This window comes from Lineus longissimus, chromosome 17 (genome assembly GCF_910592395.1).
Source record: "Lineus longissimus chromosome 17, tnLinLong1.2, whole genome shotgun sequence".
NCBI classification, from domain to species: Eukaryota; Metazoa; Nemertea; class Pilidiophora; order Heteronemertea; family Lineidae; genus Lineus; species Lineus longissimus.
In genome coordinates, this window is record NC_088324.1 from 14910206 (window position 1) to 14930228 (window position 20023).

The 20023-nt window shown below is 41.1% G+C and overlaps 2 protein-coding genes across 2 annotated transcripts in view; one reads left to right on the top strand and one right to left on the bottom strand.

Annotated features, from left to right (window-relative positions):
• Positions 1-4992, bottom strand: part of LOC135501419 (muscarinic acetylcholine receptor M5-like) — a 43724-nt gene extending 38732 nt beyond the window's left edge. The window contains exon 1 of the mRNA XM_064793534.1: positions 4708-4992. Within this exon, the coding sequence (XP_064649604.1) occupies positions 4708-4765 (58 nt within the window). The 5' untranslated portion in view covers positions 4766-4992. The remainder of the gene's footprint in view (positions 1-4707) is intronic.
• The window catches only part of LOC135501417 (phosphatidylserine lipase ABHD16A-like), a 60679-nt gene extending 45999 nt beyond the window's left edge, over positions 1-14680 (top strand). The window contains exons 14-18 of the mRNA XM_064793533.1: positions 11652-11708; positions 12592-12654; positions 12978-13051; positions 13220-13362; positions 13559-14680. Coding sequence (XP_064649603.1) covers positions 11652-11708; positions 12592-12654; positions 12978-13051; positions 13220-13362; positions 13559-13672 — 451 coding nt within the window. The 3' untranslated portion in view covers positions 13673-14680. The remainder of the gene's footprint in view (positions 1-11651; positions 11709-12591; positions 12655-12977; positions 13052-13219; positions 13363-13558) is intronic.
• Positions 14681-20023: the final 5343 nt, after the last annotated feature.

The following is a 20023-nucleotide window of genomic DNA, read 5'->3' on the forward strand; positions in this document are numbered from 1 at the left end:
ACAATCTAGCACTTGAGTTACTTTATATTCTTGTCAATCCAACTTAAAAATAGCCATAATTGAAAACTATTACGCTGTAATTATAGAGAAAAGATATGTAGTTCTCATATGAACTTGCGGGCATATCCTTTTATACATGGTAACAGAAAAAAATCATTAAAAGGCATGGCCACATGATGCCAGTACCTATGACAACCAAGGCCGACTCACTGATAACTGCCGCAATAGGAATCCGATCTGACAATACTTAGCAGTCACTTATCGCAGTAATATAAAAAGTGATACGATTCTCATATTCATATCATAGCAATCAGAATGGTGATTATTTTATGGTCATGGAAGAATCAGTAAAGCTTGCAACACACAGAGAAGACGTAGAGCAATTATGCGATTGTAACTGATGGCAATGCTTGGTGAAAGTTACAAAACTGCAAGCTGCCTTAGTAGAATCCGACCTAACTCTGGCAGATACAATCAAATGCAATAAAGTACAGTCACAACAGGCGACTGGCAAAAGTGCAAACTACCAATGAGCGGTTGAAGTATCTGGTCTCATATTTTTTTCATGAAAGGCCTTGCCACAAGCTCCGTGTTAAAAAATGCATAGTCTGTGATGTTTCAGGACAGTAAATCAGGATCATGGGGGTGAGAAAAGGTTAGCGAATAGTTGTTGGGATAAATTTTGTAGATGTTGCGATTTCAAGTGAATGTGTTTTAGGTCATGTCATTGAGACAAGTGTTTATCTATTGATGATAGTTGCAGGCGAGAGAAAAGTTTGCTAGGACTGTGCTTGTGATCTGGAGGGGAGTTAGATTTGCCTGTTTCCAGTTCTTTATGCATTCTCTCAGGACTATCTCTTTGAACTTTGCCTATAAAATCTAACTCTGGGAAGCAATGAAGCACAAGAAACTGCTTCAATTCTGAAACACCCTTTACAAGGGCATTGTCTATTTCAATCACAACGGCATCTCTCTCACAACATGCAACTTTTCTGACAGGTAATTGTAATAACAGCAACTGAATGAGAGACCTGTCATGTTGACTGTAGTTATAATTGAGCGATGGTTTCTCTCACATAAAGCAAACTAAAGTGACTTGTTGTTTTCATAAAATGAGATAGTTTGTCAGCACAGACACGTTGCAGGTGTCTCTTAGTCGTAATCAAATGTTGTTCTACCGTAATGGATTCATTCTTCAGAAGTGTTAGGATCTTATTGGCTGTAAATCTCTTTCTGCCAACCGAGTTGCAATGTTTTCGTTGAGTTGGATCCTTGGCGATCCTAGACACAAAATCTGGCTGACCAGATCCTGGTTTAGCCGGTATCTGCCCTTAGCGGATCAGAGGACCGTGAAATTAAATCACGGGTGCAATCCCCATCCAATATCTCGCTATGTCCTGTCTGCTAAACAAGTGTCGGTCAAGGCTCTCCCTCATGTCATTAATGAGGTGGCTATTTGACGGAGGAGCTAGGATCGTCATTATTGTTCCCATATTAACATCCCCCTGGGGTTTAACCCTCTAAAGTCCGGGCCACCTGATAGCTTTGGTAAAACAAACTGATCCATCACTCAGTTTCTAGAATTGGAGATTATTGGAAATATCATTTTAGGATGAAAGTGAAAGTTCAGTTCGGGTCATAAAAGTGGTATCCTTGATTTGTTTTACCCAAATCCTATTTCTCTAGTGGTTTAAGAACTGCAGGCCCCTAACAAGGCCCTAAACTTGCAAATAAAAACCTCTCTATATGCATCTTGACATCTAATTCGATCCAGTCCTAATATTTCCAATAAAATATATTCAGACACAAAGCGTAAGAAATGTAATTCAATTGAGGGAGGTTGAGATTGAATCAAAGCTCTGTTCAACAGAAAGTCAGTTTTCACATGTCTGGCTGGCAATCTAACCATATCACATCATATACTGTCTTTTCCTGTTTTCTTCTGTCGGCTTTGGATGGAATCCATCCATGATAGGATGGAATTTAATGACTTCTTAATTAATGAGAGATGAATGAAAATGTACAACGGGCCTCATTAAATTTTTATTGCACCGCATGAAAAGTTCATATATCAGCCTTGTCAAAAACAACAATTGCTCTATCCATCTCCAATATGATGCAGAGTAAAAACCAATATTGAAGAAGAAATACAATCGATGTAACTGATTCAAGCATTGAATGTACTTAGCCCCGGGTCTATCGAATCCAATTAGAATGATTGTAGTCATGTTGCCCCTTTGATATTTCTGGAATAGTTTTGAATGTTTTGAAAAGTCGAGATGAAGGATTTCAAGTCGGTTAGAGGGGGAATATAGGCAGGAACTATAGGGGGTCAAATTGGTGGTGTCTGAGTGGCCTACCATGTATATGCCCAGTTACGGGGCTGGGCTATCCTCTGTGAATAGAAAGTATCATGCGTTGCATCGTGATGACCTAAGGTCAGATATTTGGTTTATCAGAGCATGCATGATTACACAGCAGAATGATTTGTTGTAGTGAAGTTGTTTAAATCAGTGTTGGTGTCCTCGATGTTTTTCTCAAAGGAATAAATCTGTTAGGTGCTCATCAAGTCCTATTCATCATTCATCAGGTAAGACGCGTTACGCATGCTATCCCCCTCGGACTTGGAGCATGACCTTGCCCATGACCTTGGAAAGTGAGAAGGATAAACAGGAGATGATATTATTTATCTTGCTTGGCGTGACTGAGGTTATTGTAGAATGCGTTGTAGTTATCCCTCATTCTTGTGGGGTTGTGGTAGTCATAACGGTAAGAAGGGAAGTCATCATGGTGTGGATGTGCTCTCATTTGCTTGGGCTTAAAAGGATATAGGGGACAGATGCATAGTGGAAGAGAGGCTGTCTTTTCGACATGAGGACTAACTTGACTCCTAAACTTGTTTAAGGTACTTGTTGAAGTGTTAAGAAGCTCACTGGACCATCCTCAGAGCCAGAAAATACTTCTTTTTTGCATCCCTAATTTGGGAGACAGTTTTCTTGTCCACCCTTGAGGTAATTGAAGCAGTGACTGCTGCTTTCACGATACTAGAGGCAATGTCAGCTTTTTATTCCATTCAATTTTCTTCAGCAATCAAGTCACATTCTTGTAACATGTATCACGATAGGTACGTGACTTCTGATTCATCCTCGTGTGATAATCACCACTCATTCACCTGATTGAGACATAAAATCCAGATTGGTCTTTGGTGAAAAGATGTTCTCTCCAGCTTAACCTTGATTGCTCAGCAGTTGAGTTATCTCAGAGATTTTGCTGTAATGGCTACGTGTCCTGCACCTGTGCTGGGCAGTATTAACCCTTGGATATGTATCAAAAACGTCATGAGCTTTGGCGGAAGAGGTCCTACACTTCGGATGTATTTCACAGTCGATGTCTACTTTCCACGACCAACCATGAAATCATTTAAAAAGGTTTCAAACTGAACAAGTATGAGGCTCCCCATATAGGCCTAGTTCCTATTTGGCAACCAGAGGGCAGCATAATGAATGGTGACAGGTTTGACTACACTCACTTCTTATGCTAGACAGGAAGCTCAGCAGTCTGAAGTGAAGGTAAATAACAAGTCAGCCAAGTGACTATCTGCAAAAAACCCAAAAATCCTGCAGATCCAACTTCTACTTAACTATTGCCATCTGCACCGAAAGTGGCAACCCACAGTTTTGTATCATTCAATAAAAGGAATGCGAAAGTGAAGATGTGTCTTGCCGCAAAAACTTGAGTTTCCATCAAGCTGATCACTAGCTATTGACATCCACCACACTCTGAGTGGTTTTGTAACTTCATCCACAAACTTCCATTACCAAACCACTAATCCTATTTTCTATCCGTCAAATGGAAGAAATAGAAAGGTAACCTCGAAATCTTATCTCAAAAAATAATATAGTCACCTTTGATTTCATTGTTGCAAGTATCAAAATTGACAAACCATTGTTTTTGTCTAATTCGATAAAACATACAGAATCTGACTGCACCAGTTCCTGACGGCAACAACTCGATACCGTCAGGGCAATCGCTATTCACTCTGAGTGCTTTCATAATGTCATCAACAAACATTGTATCTTTTTAAGACAGTTGCCATGCTGGTACTGATAATCCTATTTGGTATCCATCAGGGAACATAAAAATGTTATCAGGAATGCTCATTGGAAAAATACTGCTGAAAGACCTGTGTCCCTTGGGTTTCGGCTGTCATCTTGAAAAAAATTGTATCTTGAGGTTCGATCAGATATTTTTTCATCCCAAGACAAATGCTTGTCTCTTTTTAAGGTATCATTGATTGATAATGGAATTGGTTTTGTGTTCATTTCTTCTTGTCTCAGCGCATCTTAAGTAACTCGCCCACGAGTAGATTGCATCTCAAAAACACTATCCCTCAGTACTGACATGGGAGATAGTCAACGTGTTATCGTAATTTCATCAACGAACCCTATTTATCGAAAACACTTGCCCCAATCTTGTCTCCCCTCCATAAAACAACTGATGTGAGATATTGTCCAAATGACTCCCACCCATGACAGACCTTAGAAATTAGAGATCTAATCAGAAGAAAACACAGCCCAAGGATATTAACATTCAACTCACCCCAAGTGGGTACCTAGATTCAATCATAACCAATGCTCTACGCTTTAACGCCACCGATCTGGCAATCACATTTGCGGACTAAAAATAAAAGAGAGAAAAAATACGCACCGTGAATCGCCCCAACAACAAAACCGGAGTTCATCGCGTCCATGAGTTTGTCCGACATGATGAAACTTTGTATCCGAAATTTTATATCCGAAACTTCTGTATCCGAAACGCTCCAAAAGAACTAGCCATGAGCTTTCCGGAGCGTTGCGTATATAATGTACAATTGTGCTTGGATCAATAAGCTCAAATCCTCATCGTTGGCACTATTGTTACGCTGATATGCTGTGAGGAGAGACGACACGCTGGTAGGTTTCAGCACACTGGGGTGACTTTGCAACACTTAATGATGTTAATCTTCCTGTAACTTTGTTGTGTGTATCCGGAGGATCTACTTAAGTCTCGACATAGAAAGGTGGCCTCTCTTATAAAACTGTTTTCACTCTTTCTGTAACCTATGCTAGGTGTCCAGCGACTCAGTCAGATGCCGCAGATGGGTGAAGCACCTTGCTTGCGAAGTAGATTTGTTCTGTGAACATTGTATTATAGAAAAGCTTAAATTCGAGAATCTTGACTTCTATTCAGTTAAGTAAAATCCTACTGATGGATCAATTTATCTGCTTTGAAATATAAGTATTCACAACGCCGGCCGGCTGCCTGCATGCGGAAGGGCTAACTGATGAAGGGGAAATCGTATTTTCAAATTCTCCTGCAATAAGATATGCTTATAGGAGCCAATACAGAGAGCTAGACAACTAAATATGACATGGTGTTAAGTATTGGACTGGAGCACTGTGACGGACGACGATGAGTATTCAAGACCGATAGAATAACTCGTGAAATTCGATTTTCACCAATCTTGAAATCCTCTTACAAGATATTATTCATATCCAGACGTTTATGTTTCATTTTGCAGGCGTCTTGATTTCTGTGTGCAGTTTGCTTTCCCTAGGATGGTAATACCTTAACCCTTTCAGAAGTATGAAAACTTGTTACCGGTATACAACCATGGAATATGCACTGTAAAACAACACGTGAGATGGTGACACAGCAGTCTCAAAGGGCATACAATGCTCTAATTTTGAAGCGTTTCACTAAAATTTACATAGCTAAAAGACTTTGTTTATGTGTGAAGGACATGAAATTGTAAAATATTTCCAGCTTTTATCAGTTTTCCACTATTTTAAGCAGTGATGATTCAAATATCATATTTCATGAAATATTGAGTAAATTGCACTCTCACCTTCTTTCAAGCAGAAGGTGACATTGATCAACCTTCAAATAGACAATGTGGCAACATGAGTATTGGGGGTGTGTATTATAATGCCGACGCTGTTTTCTAAATGTTTCTAGATAATAAATGATTTTTAAACCTCGGATTCTTGGAAGGGGACCGTGGGGGGCTGCACGGCCACGTCTTTTCTTAACTTGTGCATTCATCATCATGTAGTTCAAACCAGCTATCTGTAGTCCATCATGGAGAAGTGGTTAATCCCAGATGGCACTACCCAAATACTATGCCATGTCACATTGGAATATTGGGCAGAACTTCACAAGATCGCAAGGAAAATCCCTTTGTACATACTTATTGTCCTTCAACTGATAATAACTTATGGTTGCTTCTCAACACTTCATCATCAACATTGCAAGGATCATCCACATTTGCTGCTATGCCAGAAATCATACTCAAAGATGATTGTATAGCCTGCAATTGAAAATATTTGTGCCTTGGTTTATGGCTCCAACGGCTCATAGATTGTCAGCAGAAGCCATTTGTTGGTCGGCCCATTATATTTTCACAGCAACACTCTAAAGAATGGTAAATATTAATAGTTAGATAAGGGCTGACAACTTGTCATGGGACATTTGATTCAGATTCATCGCTCGTGATATTTCTATGAATTTTCTGATGAATTCAATCATGCTTTCTCATTGAAGTGATGCAATTCAATAGATCTCAATATTTGTTCAGGAAAGTGGTGAAGATAAGTGAAGAAATGAGTGAAAATGAGAGTTCGGTCGTACTACTAAAAGCTTAGCGTCTTTCACCCAAAATTCTTTCCTCCCATTCAATTCCTCAGTATCTGGAGTCTGAGGCAATAGCGGTCATTGAGATCTTTTCAACAAAGTTGCAGTGATATCAGACGCTTGTGTTTTCATATATTTACGCAAAGCTAAGCTTCTTTTGTCAACCATTTTCTTCTGGATTCCATTCCTCACAGAATCACTCATATTTAGCTAACAGGTGATAGTAATCTTTTAACAAACTTGCAGTGATATGAGAACCCTGTTTTGTCTCTTGTCCACGAGTTTCCCCTCAAACAGTATACACTTGTGTCATTGCTGGTATCTGAGGCTCCAGCGGACAAGATGTTGAACTCAGATACTATTCCCCTGTATTCAATTCCTCACAGATAGACTGCTGTTAACTGATGCAACCAGATATCAGCTTTTTTGGCGGACACACTATTTGCAAAACAAGGCATTCTGATAACAAAGGGAGTTTCTCATTGTTAACATTCAGACCTGTCGCTGTAATAGAGGATGATGACGGACTAACCTGGATTTATATTGGATTCTCAGTTTCAATGGTAGTTATAGTAGTACAAGGAAGGTATGAAACTTACGACTATATGGAATGACAAAATCGGTGGAATCCTCTCTCGGATGACCATCCCTGGAGAAAATATGACATTGGTAACATGAAGATTACCGAGTATAGGCAGAGGAAGAAGCTCATTCAACTTGACCAGGCTCATGTTGTCAATGATCAACGCTTGTACACTCAAAGGAAATTGTCCTAGTATCAAAGTAGGTTGCTGTGGTTGAAAAGCCAGCCAGTCTCCCAAAGGATTCCCACCAATTTATCCACTGTCTCCAGTAAGGCAGTAAGAAACTGTGATAAGAACCAAGCTCCGTCGCTCTGAGACAGATCTTTCTTGCTGTTTTGACGTTTGACAGACAAAGGGTTGTCAGTCACTGCTGTGAGCTGACATATTAAAGCAGATAGGTTTTTGGAGCACTTTGATGGTGGCAAAGGTTAAGGATATTGGAAACATTGATGGGAGTACAGCCTGGATCCCTAGAGTTCGAGCGATACAAAATGAGCCCCATTCCTTTGGGACGGAGATCTATTTCAAACACTCAAACAAATGAAGATTACTATAAAGTTTGTTGATGATATAAGCTCATTGCGTTTCGTCCATAAGACACTGAGCGAAGTATCTAGTCTCGGAGGGCCAACTGTGTTAAGATTACATCTGAAGGGTTTAGATGTGCTTGAACATAATCCCAAGGGGCAATAGCAACTCTTCCCCCTGCCATGATGCTGCGAGAATATATGACTTAAGATGTGCCCAAGATATCAAAGGCGAAATTTTCAATCCAGTTGCAACTGATCTATTCAAGAGCGTCATTATCGGCAGTCAGTTGATCACTCTGCATTCTGTCCTAGCGCTGGCGTTCTGCTGTAACTTGCAAAGTCCCGAGCAAGAGCAGGCGAAATGACAGGTTGTTAGTTCAAGGATTCGTTCGACCGATACCAAGTCCCTGCTGACGTAAAACTGGCCCTTGAACACAGCCCGGCACTTGGGAGCTTTTTCTGACGACTTAATCAATCAAAATGTGCTGTTAAGTTCAATCAGTTGTCAAAAGGGTACTCCAGTCGTGATGCGATGAAGACAGCCCTGGAGAACTGCCAATTTTCAGATGAAGGCTTAAAGACACGTCACTTGTCAGTTGGAACGAGACTACAAGAGGCTTGAGCTACCAACAAGAGATGCTGACGTATATGTCGTGATTAATACCTAAGTGTTATCCCGATGTCATGTTTGTCAATCATTCCCATGCACCTGTCATACTCCAGGCTATCAGGCCTGCTGATATCAACACAGACATGGTTCTGGCCTTGGTGATTCAAAGCCTTGGGCTCTTGCTTCTACAAAAGTATTTGAATCTACAGTATTGTCAAGAAGGTCATCCAAGAGATATCGCTGCATCAAACATGATGAATTGTCCAATCATTACCCTCGGCCAGAACGGCAGAAGAAGTCCTGCTGAATTGATTTGTGTTTGAGAAAATTGGCAAAATGGTACATGCATAGTGACTGTGCAAAGAATGCAATGTTTTGTTTAGCATTCGAAATAAGATTGATAATGTTTGGCTGTGCTGTTTGACTAAAAGGCAGGCTTAGCTTCGTGATTTATGGTATCGATGGGGAAATTGTGTGGTTCGTACTACTAGTCGAAGCAGCCTGGAAGCAGCGTGGAAGCTTTGAAAATATGCTTAGCTCGAAGCCCTATGAGTATGAGAGGGCAAGTCACTGCTGCAAGTTGAGATACATGCTCGCAGTAGAAGCATCATTACAAACTGCACCTCAGCAGTACATCAGTGACAAATTAGAATGAAAAGCCCAACGTGATTGCTCCAGATTGGTGCTACTGCCATGAACGAGAGCTGACAATGCTGCCGCCTGTACTCAAACCGTATCTGCCAGTCTTGATTTTGACTAATGCTCATTTCGTTAATGAAATTAAATACCGGCTCTTTGAGATGTAAATTGATGTGAAAATGCGAGGAGGATTTTAAATGTCTTGGATGTTATCCATTGTCAAATGTTCGCTTCAAGCGTTGAAGTATTTCAAGCAATTCTGTACAGTTTGATTTAGTGGCTTTGACACATATCCTCATCAATCTAGCAAAACAAATTTAATGTTTATTTCAAAGAAGGTGTCGAAACGTGTTAGGGCATAAAAGTTTCATTGGTAAAGCGGAATAAATTGATCATGAATCAAAGAGTTTTCACTGTAAAACATGTTATCGCAGACATCCGTAAAAATTGTATTTGTGAGAAATATTGCGGCATTCAATTGAAAGCTCTGGATGGCTGAGGGTGTTTTTCCAGAGAAGCAGTTTCCGATTCATGATTCTGAGCTTTTCTCAAAGTAGGCCAGAAAACTGAATCGACCAGTGCAGTACAATCACAGCCAGAAGTCGAAGTTGCTCCAGAAAAATCATTTACACTCAAATCCAAATTACATTAGTATCTTATCATTTCGAAGGATTTCATATGAACTTTCACAAAAATATTTGGCGGATTTCAATAAAGTTGTAGCCGGTAGCCATGGAAACCAAGTAAATTGAATGAAATATGACAAGGCGGTCACAGGGTGAAATATTTGAGGCATCTCCAGGCGGACTTGTATCCTCTGGACTCCTTGATTTGATCAGTTTTGTATCTCACTGTAGAAAAAGTTATGACTTATTTATGTCTTGTGTCAGTTTATATCTTAGTATTAGTATCTAATGTGGATATGGGTGTTCTTGAATCTGAATCTGAGTCTAGATTGTGAGCTGTCATCACAAATCTTACTGATTATATTTGATAAAAAGCAAGAGTTTTAAAAAGTCATTTATATCCATTTTCCTTGGTTTCAATTATCCTCAAGGGGAAGCCAATGAAGGAATGGTGAGGAAGGGACTGGTTGAAATTGATTGTGCCGTGGCCTTGGATACAGATGAGATGCTATGTTACTGAGGAAACACTGATTGATCATGAAGCTAAATCTTGGTCAATTTGAGCTACTTTTCCTGGCTAAAATGGTCAAAGTCAAGCATTGTATGTAGGGCCAACACAGTCATGTTTAGGGCTAGAAGTGAGCACAGTGGCCCCTGGCTATTTCATTCATGTCATTGCCACATTCTTGGCGTTCAGGATGGCGAATGACATTCCATACCTAAATGCAGATGAATATTTTGGGCCACCCTGTACAACTTCAGAGTTTAACAATATGGACTGATTTAACATCAGAATTCCGTCTTGTCTGAATCTTGTACACTTAAACTACATCATGTACAGCAGATCTCGCCGTCTTAAACTGAACTCAACTCATCAAGATTAGAGAAGTCTTGCACGACACGGTGTGACTCTTTTCATTCGCCGCAGAATGACGTCTAATTATCATGCTGCGTTCTAAAGGTTCATTTCCCGTTGTGTTCAGAATATTAGCAGACGGCTGATTAAGCCATGAAAATACCCGCTGTCGGTTTCCGTTGGCGATCGATCTACTTCTGTTGGATTCAGTGAACTGGCCGGATTGCTCTGATTTTCTATAAGTTAATATTACTCTGGGACGGTTCGTTAGAAACTCCTATAAGTTTGACAAAGAGTTGCCATCTCCATTTTTACAAAGCCGCAAACTTTTGATGACGAGGTCAATACGTTATGAGAGCGTCATCATGTCGTCTCTTACACTTGGCTAGTTACGCCCCCGATCGTTCATTTCCTTAGTAAATTCGGCTAAGTAAGTGTAATTGCCCCAAATGACAATATCCTCTCCAGAAATACCAGTTTTGCTCCTTAATTTCCTTTATAAGCCTCAACTAACATGAACAAAACATCAATGAATACATTAGGCAGTAAATCCATGAATTCCTTCAGATGGATAAATGGATTGATCTAGCATGAAGGAATAGTTTTAATCTGCAGTTCCATTAGGAGGTATTCGATTATTTTGATGCAAATCAATCAGAATTATTCATTTATACATGAATCTTGGCAGAAAGCATGAAAACGTGGTTTTGCCATCTCATTGAGATAACTATGATGTACAACTGCGAAGACATTTCTGACTGGTCTCGTCCAAGGGCATGGTTGTTCAAAACAAATTTGTCACTCACGCTGTCGTTAACTTAATTCGATGTTTTCTCATTCAGTTAAGCCTTTAGACTTGGCTTTTTTGTCCTGGCCAATCTTATCCAGCTTCAAATCTGCTTGATGCCATAGCTAGCTTTGTTTTCAGCGCAGAGAATATCTCAGTTCAGTTGATCATTCGCCACTCCCAAAGAAAGACTGATCTACTTTCCGCATCGTATTTCCATTAATTAATCACTAGCATGTTTTCATCTTGCATCCAGGGTAGCGCTGTTTAATCACAAATTCTTTATTTAATCTGAAACATTATTCTGTTTTAAAAAAAATTTCATTGTGCGTCTCTTGTCTTCGCAGGTATCCAGGGCCGATTCAGTTGATCAGACGTTACCGGGATGAGATGATATGCACACAGTGAGTAAAAATCTTCATTACACAAAACTGCCAGCCAGCACACGTGTGGAGTACTAACATTATTTTGGCAAACATTAATGAAAATAACACTCCTTGAATGATGGAGTTTGCAAAGGAAAATGCATTAGGAGTGCACTTTGGACGTTGTTAAAAATCACATAAAATACTGATTAATAAAAGATTGGAAAGGTTTGGCTGAATATCCTCCTAAACGTTTGAACAAGTTAATGCTGTTAATTCTCCAGCCCGGTTCTGTGGAATACCCTGTGGAAAGTAAAAAACAAGCAAAAATGTAATTGCGGCTTGCATTCGAATTCTCAAAGTTTGATTGATCCCAATTAATCCAAGAGGAAGGAGGTAATGTTGGTTTTGTGGGATTGTTCATCGACTGATGTCAATATCGTCAATCAATTGTCAGCAGTAACTTGAGATGTCAACTTCTTTATTCTCAGTCGGTTTACATATCAGTCTATGTGTTAGCTCACATATCCATATACATAGGTTAGATTACATATCAGTATACAAAGGTAAGTTTACATATCAAGTGTAGCACTACTACTCAACGGAACAAGTGCCATGAGCTTCATTGCTCTATCATCTTGAAGATCAGCGTTACGACTCACGTTACCGTTGAACATGGACCAAGCTGACGTCTTTTTTCGTGGACCACTAATCCCAAGTGATGTTAAGCGATACATATAAACCCCATCAGTCTCCACCTATCTTATATTTCATTGAACTAACAACTTGTAACAGTGGGTAGTCATGGAGTCGGGGGGGATCTCCACGGTCAGAGATATGGAGAAACATCATAGATAACAATAACATGAAGAAGGTTTGTTGTCAGAAGACAGGATTCAGCCATGATCTGTTTTGTCTTCAGGGAGCCGCCAGATCCAGCAACAAATCGTGGTAACGATCTACTCATCAAAGTCTTGCAGCATAGGTAAGCACTTTTAGCACTGTTCACGAGATTGAACTAAGCCTGTGAACAATATTAAAAGCTGTTTTTAATGTCCAGGAGAAAACGTAATCCCTCAAAGAAATGTGCTTGGTGACAGGCAAAAGTTTTGGTAGTCATCCAGTTGTAAACCTGTTCTAACAGGTCAGAAATCTGTGTTCTCCCCAAAGCAGAATCCTTGCTCTACCTTATTGGTTATAGACCAGCAAAATACCCACGGAGCCTTGGATCTCAGAGGGCATACCTCTGTCCTGCAAAGAAAACTTTGTTATCGTTGATATTATTGGCAACATCTGCTTTGTTTTCAGATTTCCAAAGTTAGTTGATGAGACGACTATTCCAATCCTCAGGGATATGTTGGCAGGCAGTGAGGCTAAAGCCGGTAAGAACATGTTACCCTTTTGTAACGAGCATGAGAAATGAGATTTTGATGGGACTTTTCATCATTTGTGAGGAGAGATGAGAAGGCTGTACTTATAACTGATCTGGCAACCGAGCTGATCCCAACAATCCTTAATGCCAGCAAATTTGAGCCTTTTCTCTTTACCAGGTCTGCACTCATTGTATGAGGTGGACGATGAGCTCATCACTCTCGCCCTGCGCTCATACGTCGAGGAATACTCTCCAAGCTATCCTATGCAGATTGGGGAGGACTTGGATGAAAACACAAAAATACAGTATACATTATTCTTGGTAAGTAAACAAAAATAGTTGTCCTTTCTATATTGGGTATTTTCAAGGAAGAAACTGTTGGCTGCCGTGCTGTGATTTTTCAATGATCCAGTGTGGAGAAGTCATGCCCAGCTGGAAGCCACTTTTACATGAAAAACCAACATTTAAAGGCTCAATCTGTTGCTTGAAGACTTGATTCTCCTCATTTCCATTTCAGGCATCTCACTACATGAAGGACTTCGACTCCACCCACTGTACCCCACTGCCGACGAGGTTGTTCCTCAAGCCGTGGGATATACAGCAAGACCCTGGACTCAAATTTGAAATTTAGATCATGCTTTCAAATGTTTATGTATTGTATCAAAATGGCCAGAGATTATATTTAGAAACTTGAGACGCTTTTCGTTTGGATCTGTATCATTGGCCATAAAACAGGGCCAAGTTATAATGAACAGATATTTACCAATTCAGTCACTCCTCTTCACTTAAAGGGAACTGAAACCGCCAAGCCAGTTCGTATGACCTCGTTTTCATTTCCCGCGTATCGGGTGATCAGAACGAGGCATGAATGAAACATGGCGCCTAGCTGTCAATCATTGAGTGACGTCACTTCTATGGAATTTACTATGAAAACTCATGAATGAAAGATCGCAGGACTCACGTGATTCTCACGTGATTCTCACGTGATTCTCACATGATTCTCAATAATAACAAATTAAACTGCGCATGCTTGGGCACTGGGGGCGGAGCTACAAATCTGAACTCGAATAGGAAGTTGGAAGTTTGACTTTCTCGGGCGGTGAAAGTCGAAAAGTTGAATAAATCGCTCGGCGGTTCCAGTTCGCTTTAATACCTTTCCCCAGGTGATGGTTGGAAGATTTGATGCTTTGATGCTTTGAAAGCAATGTCCCATACTTTTGGCCACTATTGTGTACGCATATTTATGTTGGATGTTGGCCTACATGTAAAAGGCTTTTTATTTCATTACTCCAGTCTTCATATCTTTTTCATTGCATGTAACATCAAACGTCCCATTATCGCCGCAGGACTTTGCCGCTTATGTCATGACATATATTCAATGAAAATTTGGTGATAACATGCAGGACATGGCCATGAGGCAGCAGTAACAGGACCTCTGTGCTACAGAACTGACTAATATTTTTGCTGAGCTGTAATTGTAAATTTGCCAAGTATTTGTCAACGCCTGTATTGGTAAATCAGAGATTTATTAATGTAATGGTAAAATAAATGAGTCAATTATGCTTCAATTCAGTCTGATCTGTTCATATCCTTGATTATTATTTAAGTGGTCATCAATATCATGTAATAAGTTTGTAATAAACAATATTCACTTCATTTCTCAACTTCGTCTTATTTCTGTCTTCCTCTCAGTGATGAGTGGCATCACGACTATACAGAGAAACCATTGCAAAAACTTCTATTATCAGCAAAAAACCTTCTGGTGTCAGCACCAGACAGTGTACCAGTGATGACGCATGGAGGACTAAGTAGCAACAACTGAGTCTCTACCGCACGGTGTTGTTCATTCAAGACAGGTTGTTCCAATTGACTGTACTTGGCCTCTTCCAGCTGGTTATTGAGTACCTGACCATTCCACTCTTCCATATGGTTATCGCAGGTGGTTCCACAGCTCCACTCGGTTCTCTGTAATCGTTGGGTTGTTCCATTTGTCTGAATGTGGCCTCCAAGAGCTTGTTATCAAGTCTCTAAACATGCCAATCGTCCAGCTGGTTATAAGTCATTGGGTGATATGAATAAAGACTAGCAAATGCTTTTACTTCAATTTTGTACAGAAAGGCCTAGTGTACATGTACATGAAGTTTTAGATAAAAGCATTTGCTAGTCTTTATTCATATCACCCCTTGGCTAGTTATCTCAGGTTGTTCCATTGCTTCCCCCTGTCCCCTGCTATGAAGACAAAACACAACATTGCCCTATTGTGACTTTGGAGGATGAGACTTCGACCTCAGATTGTGTCTTCACAGGATGTGCCAATGTGTCCCCAGTTGTTCTACCGAGACTGCTTCACCCTGTCCTCTGTTTAGGTGGTCTCTGGTTGTGACCTTTTCTTTGTCTCTTCTCTGCTCCCAAGACCAGACATCTACTGTGTCTGGTTGTGACTATGCTGAAGGGATGAGACAGTATACAATTGCACAAATGCCATATTTTTGGAAAACTTTTATGAATCATTGTGTTTCAGGGCCCTTTTGGCTGATACTGGGACAGACTTTCCAATAAAGGCCTTAAGTGATATTGAAAAACAATTTTTTTTTTTATTTTGACATATCGCAAAAGAAATAAACCACTGCCAATGTATATGTTGATATCTAATGATGCTGTGTAGCAAAAATCAGCTAAAAATTCCAAGCGTTTCATGGTTTTTCAGATATTGGGCAATTTTTTAGGCAAAATTCTGCCTTCAAATCAAAAAGAAGCCTTGGGTCCAGGTTAGAGGTGACCATGAATGTACATGAATGTAAAGGACTCAAAATCTGTAAGACCTGGATATGAGGTATTTTTGAAGTGGTCAGCATCCGCAAACGGCGGGTGATATGAAGCTGAAAATTTGGGATATTCATGATAGATAGATAATCTGATAGATGTTAAAGCGAAATTACTTTAGTAAAGTTAGTTTAGTGATAATTCTTCAAAATATCACGAAAATGATATTCTGTCTCAATCAATCTGCTTTAGATTTTTTCACTCCAAACCTTGGTCCACGACTTAGACAGACCTTGTCTACCACATAGTCAAGAAAATCTTCATGAAATATTGATATTTGGGGGACAGGTCCAAATTATCATTTCATGATATTTACGATAATTACAGCAAAACTAATATTGATATCTGAATTTCGCTTCAGCACCAATCAGATCATGTGTCTATCATCAATATCCCAAATTTTCAGCATCATATGACTAACCATTTGCAGATGCTGGCCACTTCAAAAATACCTTGTACCCAGGTCTTAGGGCATATGAAGTCCTATACGTTCAAGTACATTGACGATCACTCCTGGCCTGGATCCAAGGGCACTTTTTGGTTTTGAAGTCAAAATTTGGCAAAATCATTCCCAATATCTTAAAAACCATGAAGCGATGGGAATTTTGGGCCCAATTTTGGCATGCAGCATCTTTGGACATCTACAATTACATTAAACTGACCGATGCTGTTTAAATCTGATTCCAATTATGTATTTTTTGAAGATGATGGAAGCATAGAAAGCCCATGTTAAGGATGCCGCATGGACTGTCTCGGGAATGTAACTCTGCTGCTGTCGCCCAACCTTGCGCCCAACCCTGTCATTTCTTCGAACTAGATTCTTTGTCTGTCATAAACAAAGCAGCATTGGATCCAGTTGGTTTAGAGGACATGAGTATATCAGTATGGAACAGCAGCATGAAACACGTCTAGGTGGTGCGAAAGTGTCCTGTGTCCCTTATCACAACCAACCTAATCTTATGAGGTGAGGTTGAAGGATGTCCTTGGCAGGGAAGGTATTGGTGGAGACTGTCTTCATGGATGTCTGTCACCATTATGATTGCGGGGCTGGACCGTTGGTGTATGTGGAGTCACTACTGCACATCTCTGGTGAAGACAACATGATTAGATTCCATGTACGTTCTCTAAATAACGAGGCCCTTGTCTTCCAGACATCATCAGGGCCCACTTGAATGGATAGAATGGATATTTCCTTGTGCTCCTGATAACAACATGGACGGATCCCATGAAGAGATCCCATGCTCCCTTCTGGACAGACTTCATACATCCACAATGACGACACCAGGGGCATATCTATAAAAGCAGCAAGGGTAGATTACCGTTGCTCCCCTGGGTCACATCCATATTAAAGACACCATGGGCAGGATATCTCTCAAAAGGACTTTTACGACCTGTAGACAAAAGGCACGACGGAGACATCGTCACAACGTATTTTTCTTGCGTCAATTAGACACACTGCTATGTACAGGATGTCTCTGAAAAGGCTTATGGGGCTTGTAAACAAAGGGTCTGACATGGAGACATTGTCACAATCTCTCTGTCTCTCGTGCCAGTTAGACATACAGTTCCAATCAGCCTTGCTATATTCAGGATGTCTCAGAAAAGGATCTATAAGGCCTTGTAAACCAAGGGTCCTACATAAAGACATCCACACAACTCATGTTTTGTGCACTATAGCGAGACATGTTGAACGCTGAACGCAGAAGACGAAGACATAGCGCTGCAATCCTCCTTGGTATATTCAGGATGTCTCAGGAAAGGATCTCTACGGCTAATAACCAATGGTCCGACAATCACGGAGACATCATCACAATCTTCCTTGCTGTACACAGGGTACCTCAGAAAATACTGCCTTGTGCACCAAGGGTCTGGCATGGGGACAACGTCACAATCTTTCTATCTCGCAAAGTTAGACAGACTGTTTCTATCGTCCTTGCTATATACAGGGTGTCTCAGAAAGGGACCTTCAAGGCCTTACTAACCACGGGCCCGACAGTACATGGAGACATTGTCACAACGTATCTCTCTCTCACCAGTAAGACAGACTGTTTCTATCGTCCTTGCTATATACCGGGTGTCTCAGAAAGGGACCTTCAAGGCCTTACTAACCACGGGCCCGACAGTACATGGAGACATTGTCACAACGTATCTCTCTCTCACCAGTAAGACAGACTGTTGCAAACGTCCTTGCTATATACAGGGTGGCTCAGAGAGGGACCTTCAAGGCCTTACTAACCACGGGCCCGACAGTACATGGAGACATTGTCACAACGTATCTCTCTCTCACCAGTAAGACAGACTGTTGCAAACGTCCTTGCTATATACAGGGTGGCTCAGAGAGGGACCTTCAAGGCCTTACTAACCACGGGCCCGACAGTACACGGAGACATTGTCACAACGTATCTCTCTCTCACCAGTAAGACGGACTGTTTCTATCGTCCTTGCTATATACCGGGTGTCTCAGAAAGGGACCTTCAAGGCCTTACTAACCACGGGCCCGACAGTACATGGAGACATTGTCACAACGTATCTCTCTCTCACCAGTAAGACAGACTGTTGCAAACGTTTTTGCTATATACAGGGTGGCTCAGAGAGGGACCTTCAAGGCCTTACTAACCACGGGCCCGACAGTACATGGAGACATTGTCACAACGTATCTCTCTCTCACCAGTAAGACAGACTGTTGCAAACGCCCTTGCTATATACAGGGTGTCTCAGAAAGGGACCTTCATGGCCTTACTAACCACGGGCCCGACAGTACATGGAGACATTGTCACAACGTATCTCTCTCTCACCAGATGGACAGACTGTTTCCATCGTCCTTGCTATATACAGGGTGTCTCAAAGGCCTTACTAACCACGGGCCCGCCTGACAGTACATGGAGACGTCGTCACAACGTATCTCTCTCTCACCAGTAAGACAGACTGTTTAAATCGTCCTTGCTACATACAGGGTGTCTCAGAGAGGGACCTTCAAGGCCTTACTAACCACGGGCCTGACAGTACATGGAGACATTGTCACAACGTATCTCTCTCTACCAGTAAGACAGGCTGTTTCAATCGTCCTTGCTATATACAGGATGTCTCAGAAAGGGACCTTCAAGGCCTCACTAACCACGGGCCCGACAGTACATGGAGACATTGTCACAACGTATCTCTCTCTCACCAGTAAGACAGACTGTTGCAAACGTCCTTGCTATATACAGGGTGGCTCAGAGAGGGACCTTCAAGGCCCTACTAACCACGGGCCCGACAGTACATGGAGACATTGTCACAACGTATCTCTCTCTCACCAGTAAGACAGACTGTTGCAAACGTCCTTGCTATATACAGGGTGTCTCAGAAAGGGACCTTCATGGCCTTACTAACCACGGGTCCGACAGTACATGAAGACATTGTCACAACGTATCTCTCTCTCACCAGTAAGACAGACTGTTGCAAACGTCCTTGCTATATACAGGGTGTCTCAGAAAGGGACATTCAAGGCCTTACTAACCACGGGTCCGACAGTACATGGAGACATTGTCACAACGTATCTCTCTCTCACCAGTTTGATGGACTGTTTCTATTGTCCTTGCTATATACAGGGTGTCTCAGAAAGGGACATTCAAGGCCTTACTAACCACGGGTCCGACAGTACATGGAGACATTGTCACAACGTATCTCTCTCTCACCAGTAAGACAGACTGTTTCAATTGTCCTTGCTATATACAGGGTGTCTCATCTCAGAAAGGGACCTTAAAGGCCTTACTAACCACGGGCCCGACAGTACATGGAGACATTGTCACAACGTATCTCTCTTTCACCAGTAAGACAGACTGTTTCAATTGTCCTTGCTATATACAGGGTGTCTCAGAAAGGGACCTTCAAGGCCTTACTAACCACGGGCCCCACACTACATGGAGACATTGTCACAACGTATCTCTCTCTCACCAGTAAGACAGGCTGTTTCAATCGTCCTTGCTATATACAGGGTGTCTCAGAAAAGGATTTACAAGACATTGTCATGACCTCTAGTGGTGGTCCAGTAAACCATTACAGATTAACTGGCTAAACCAAGTTTAATGAATCTTTGTGGATACATGGCTGAAATTATCCTTGTTATATTAGGACTATATCTCAGAGAAGGATATTTAGAGCGTGTAGGACTAGACATGAA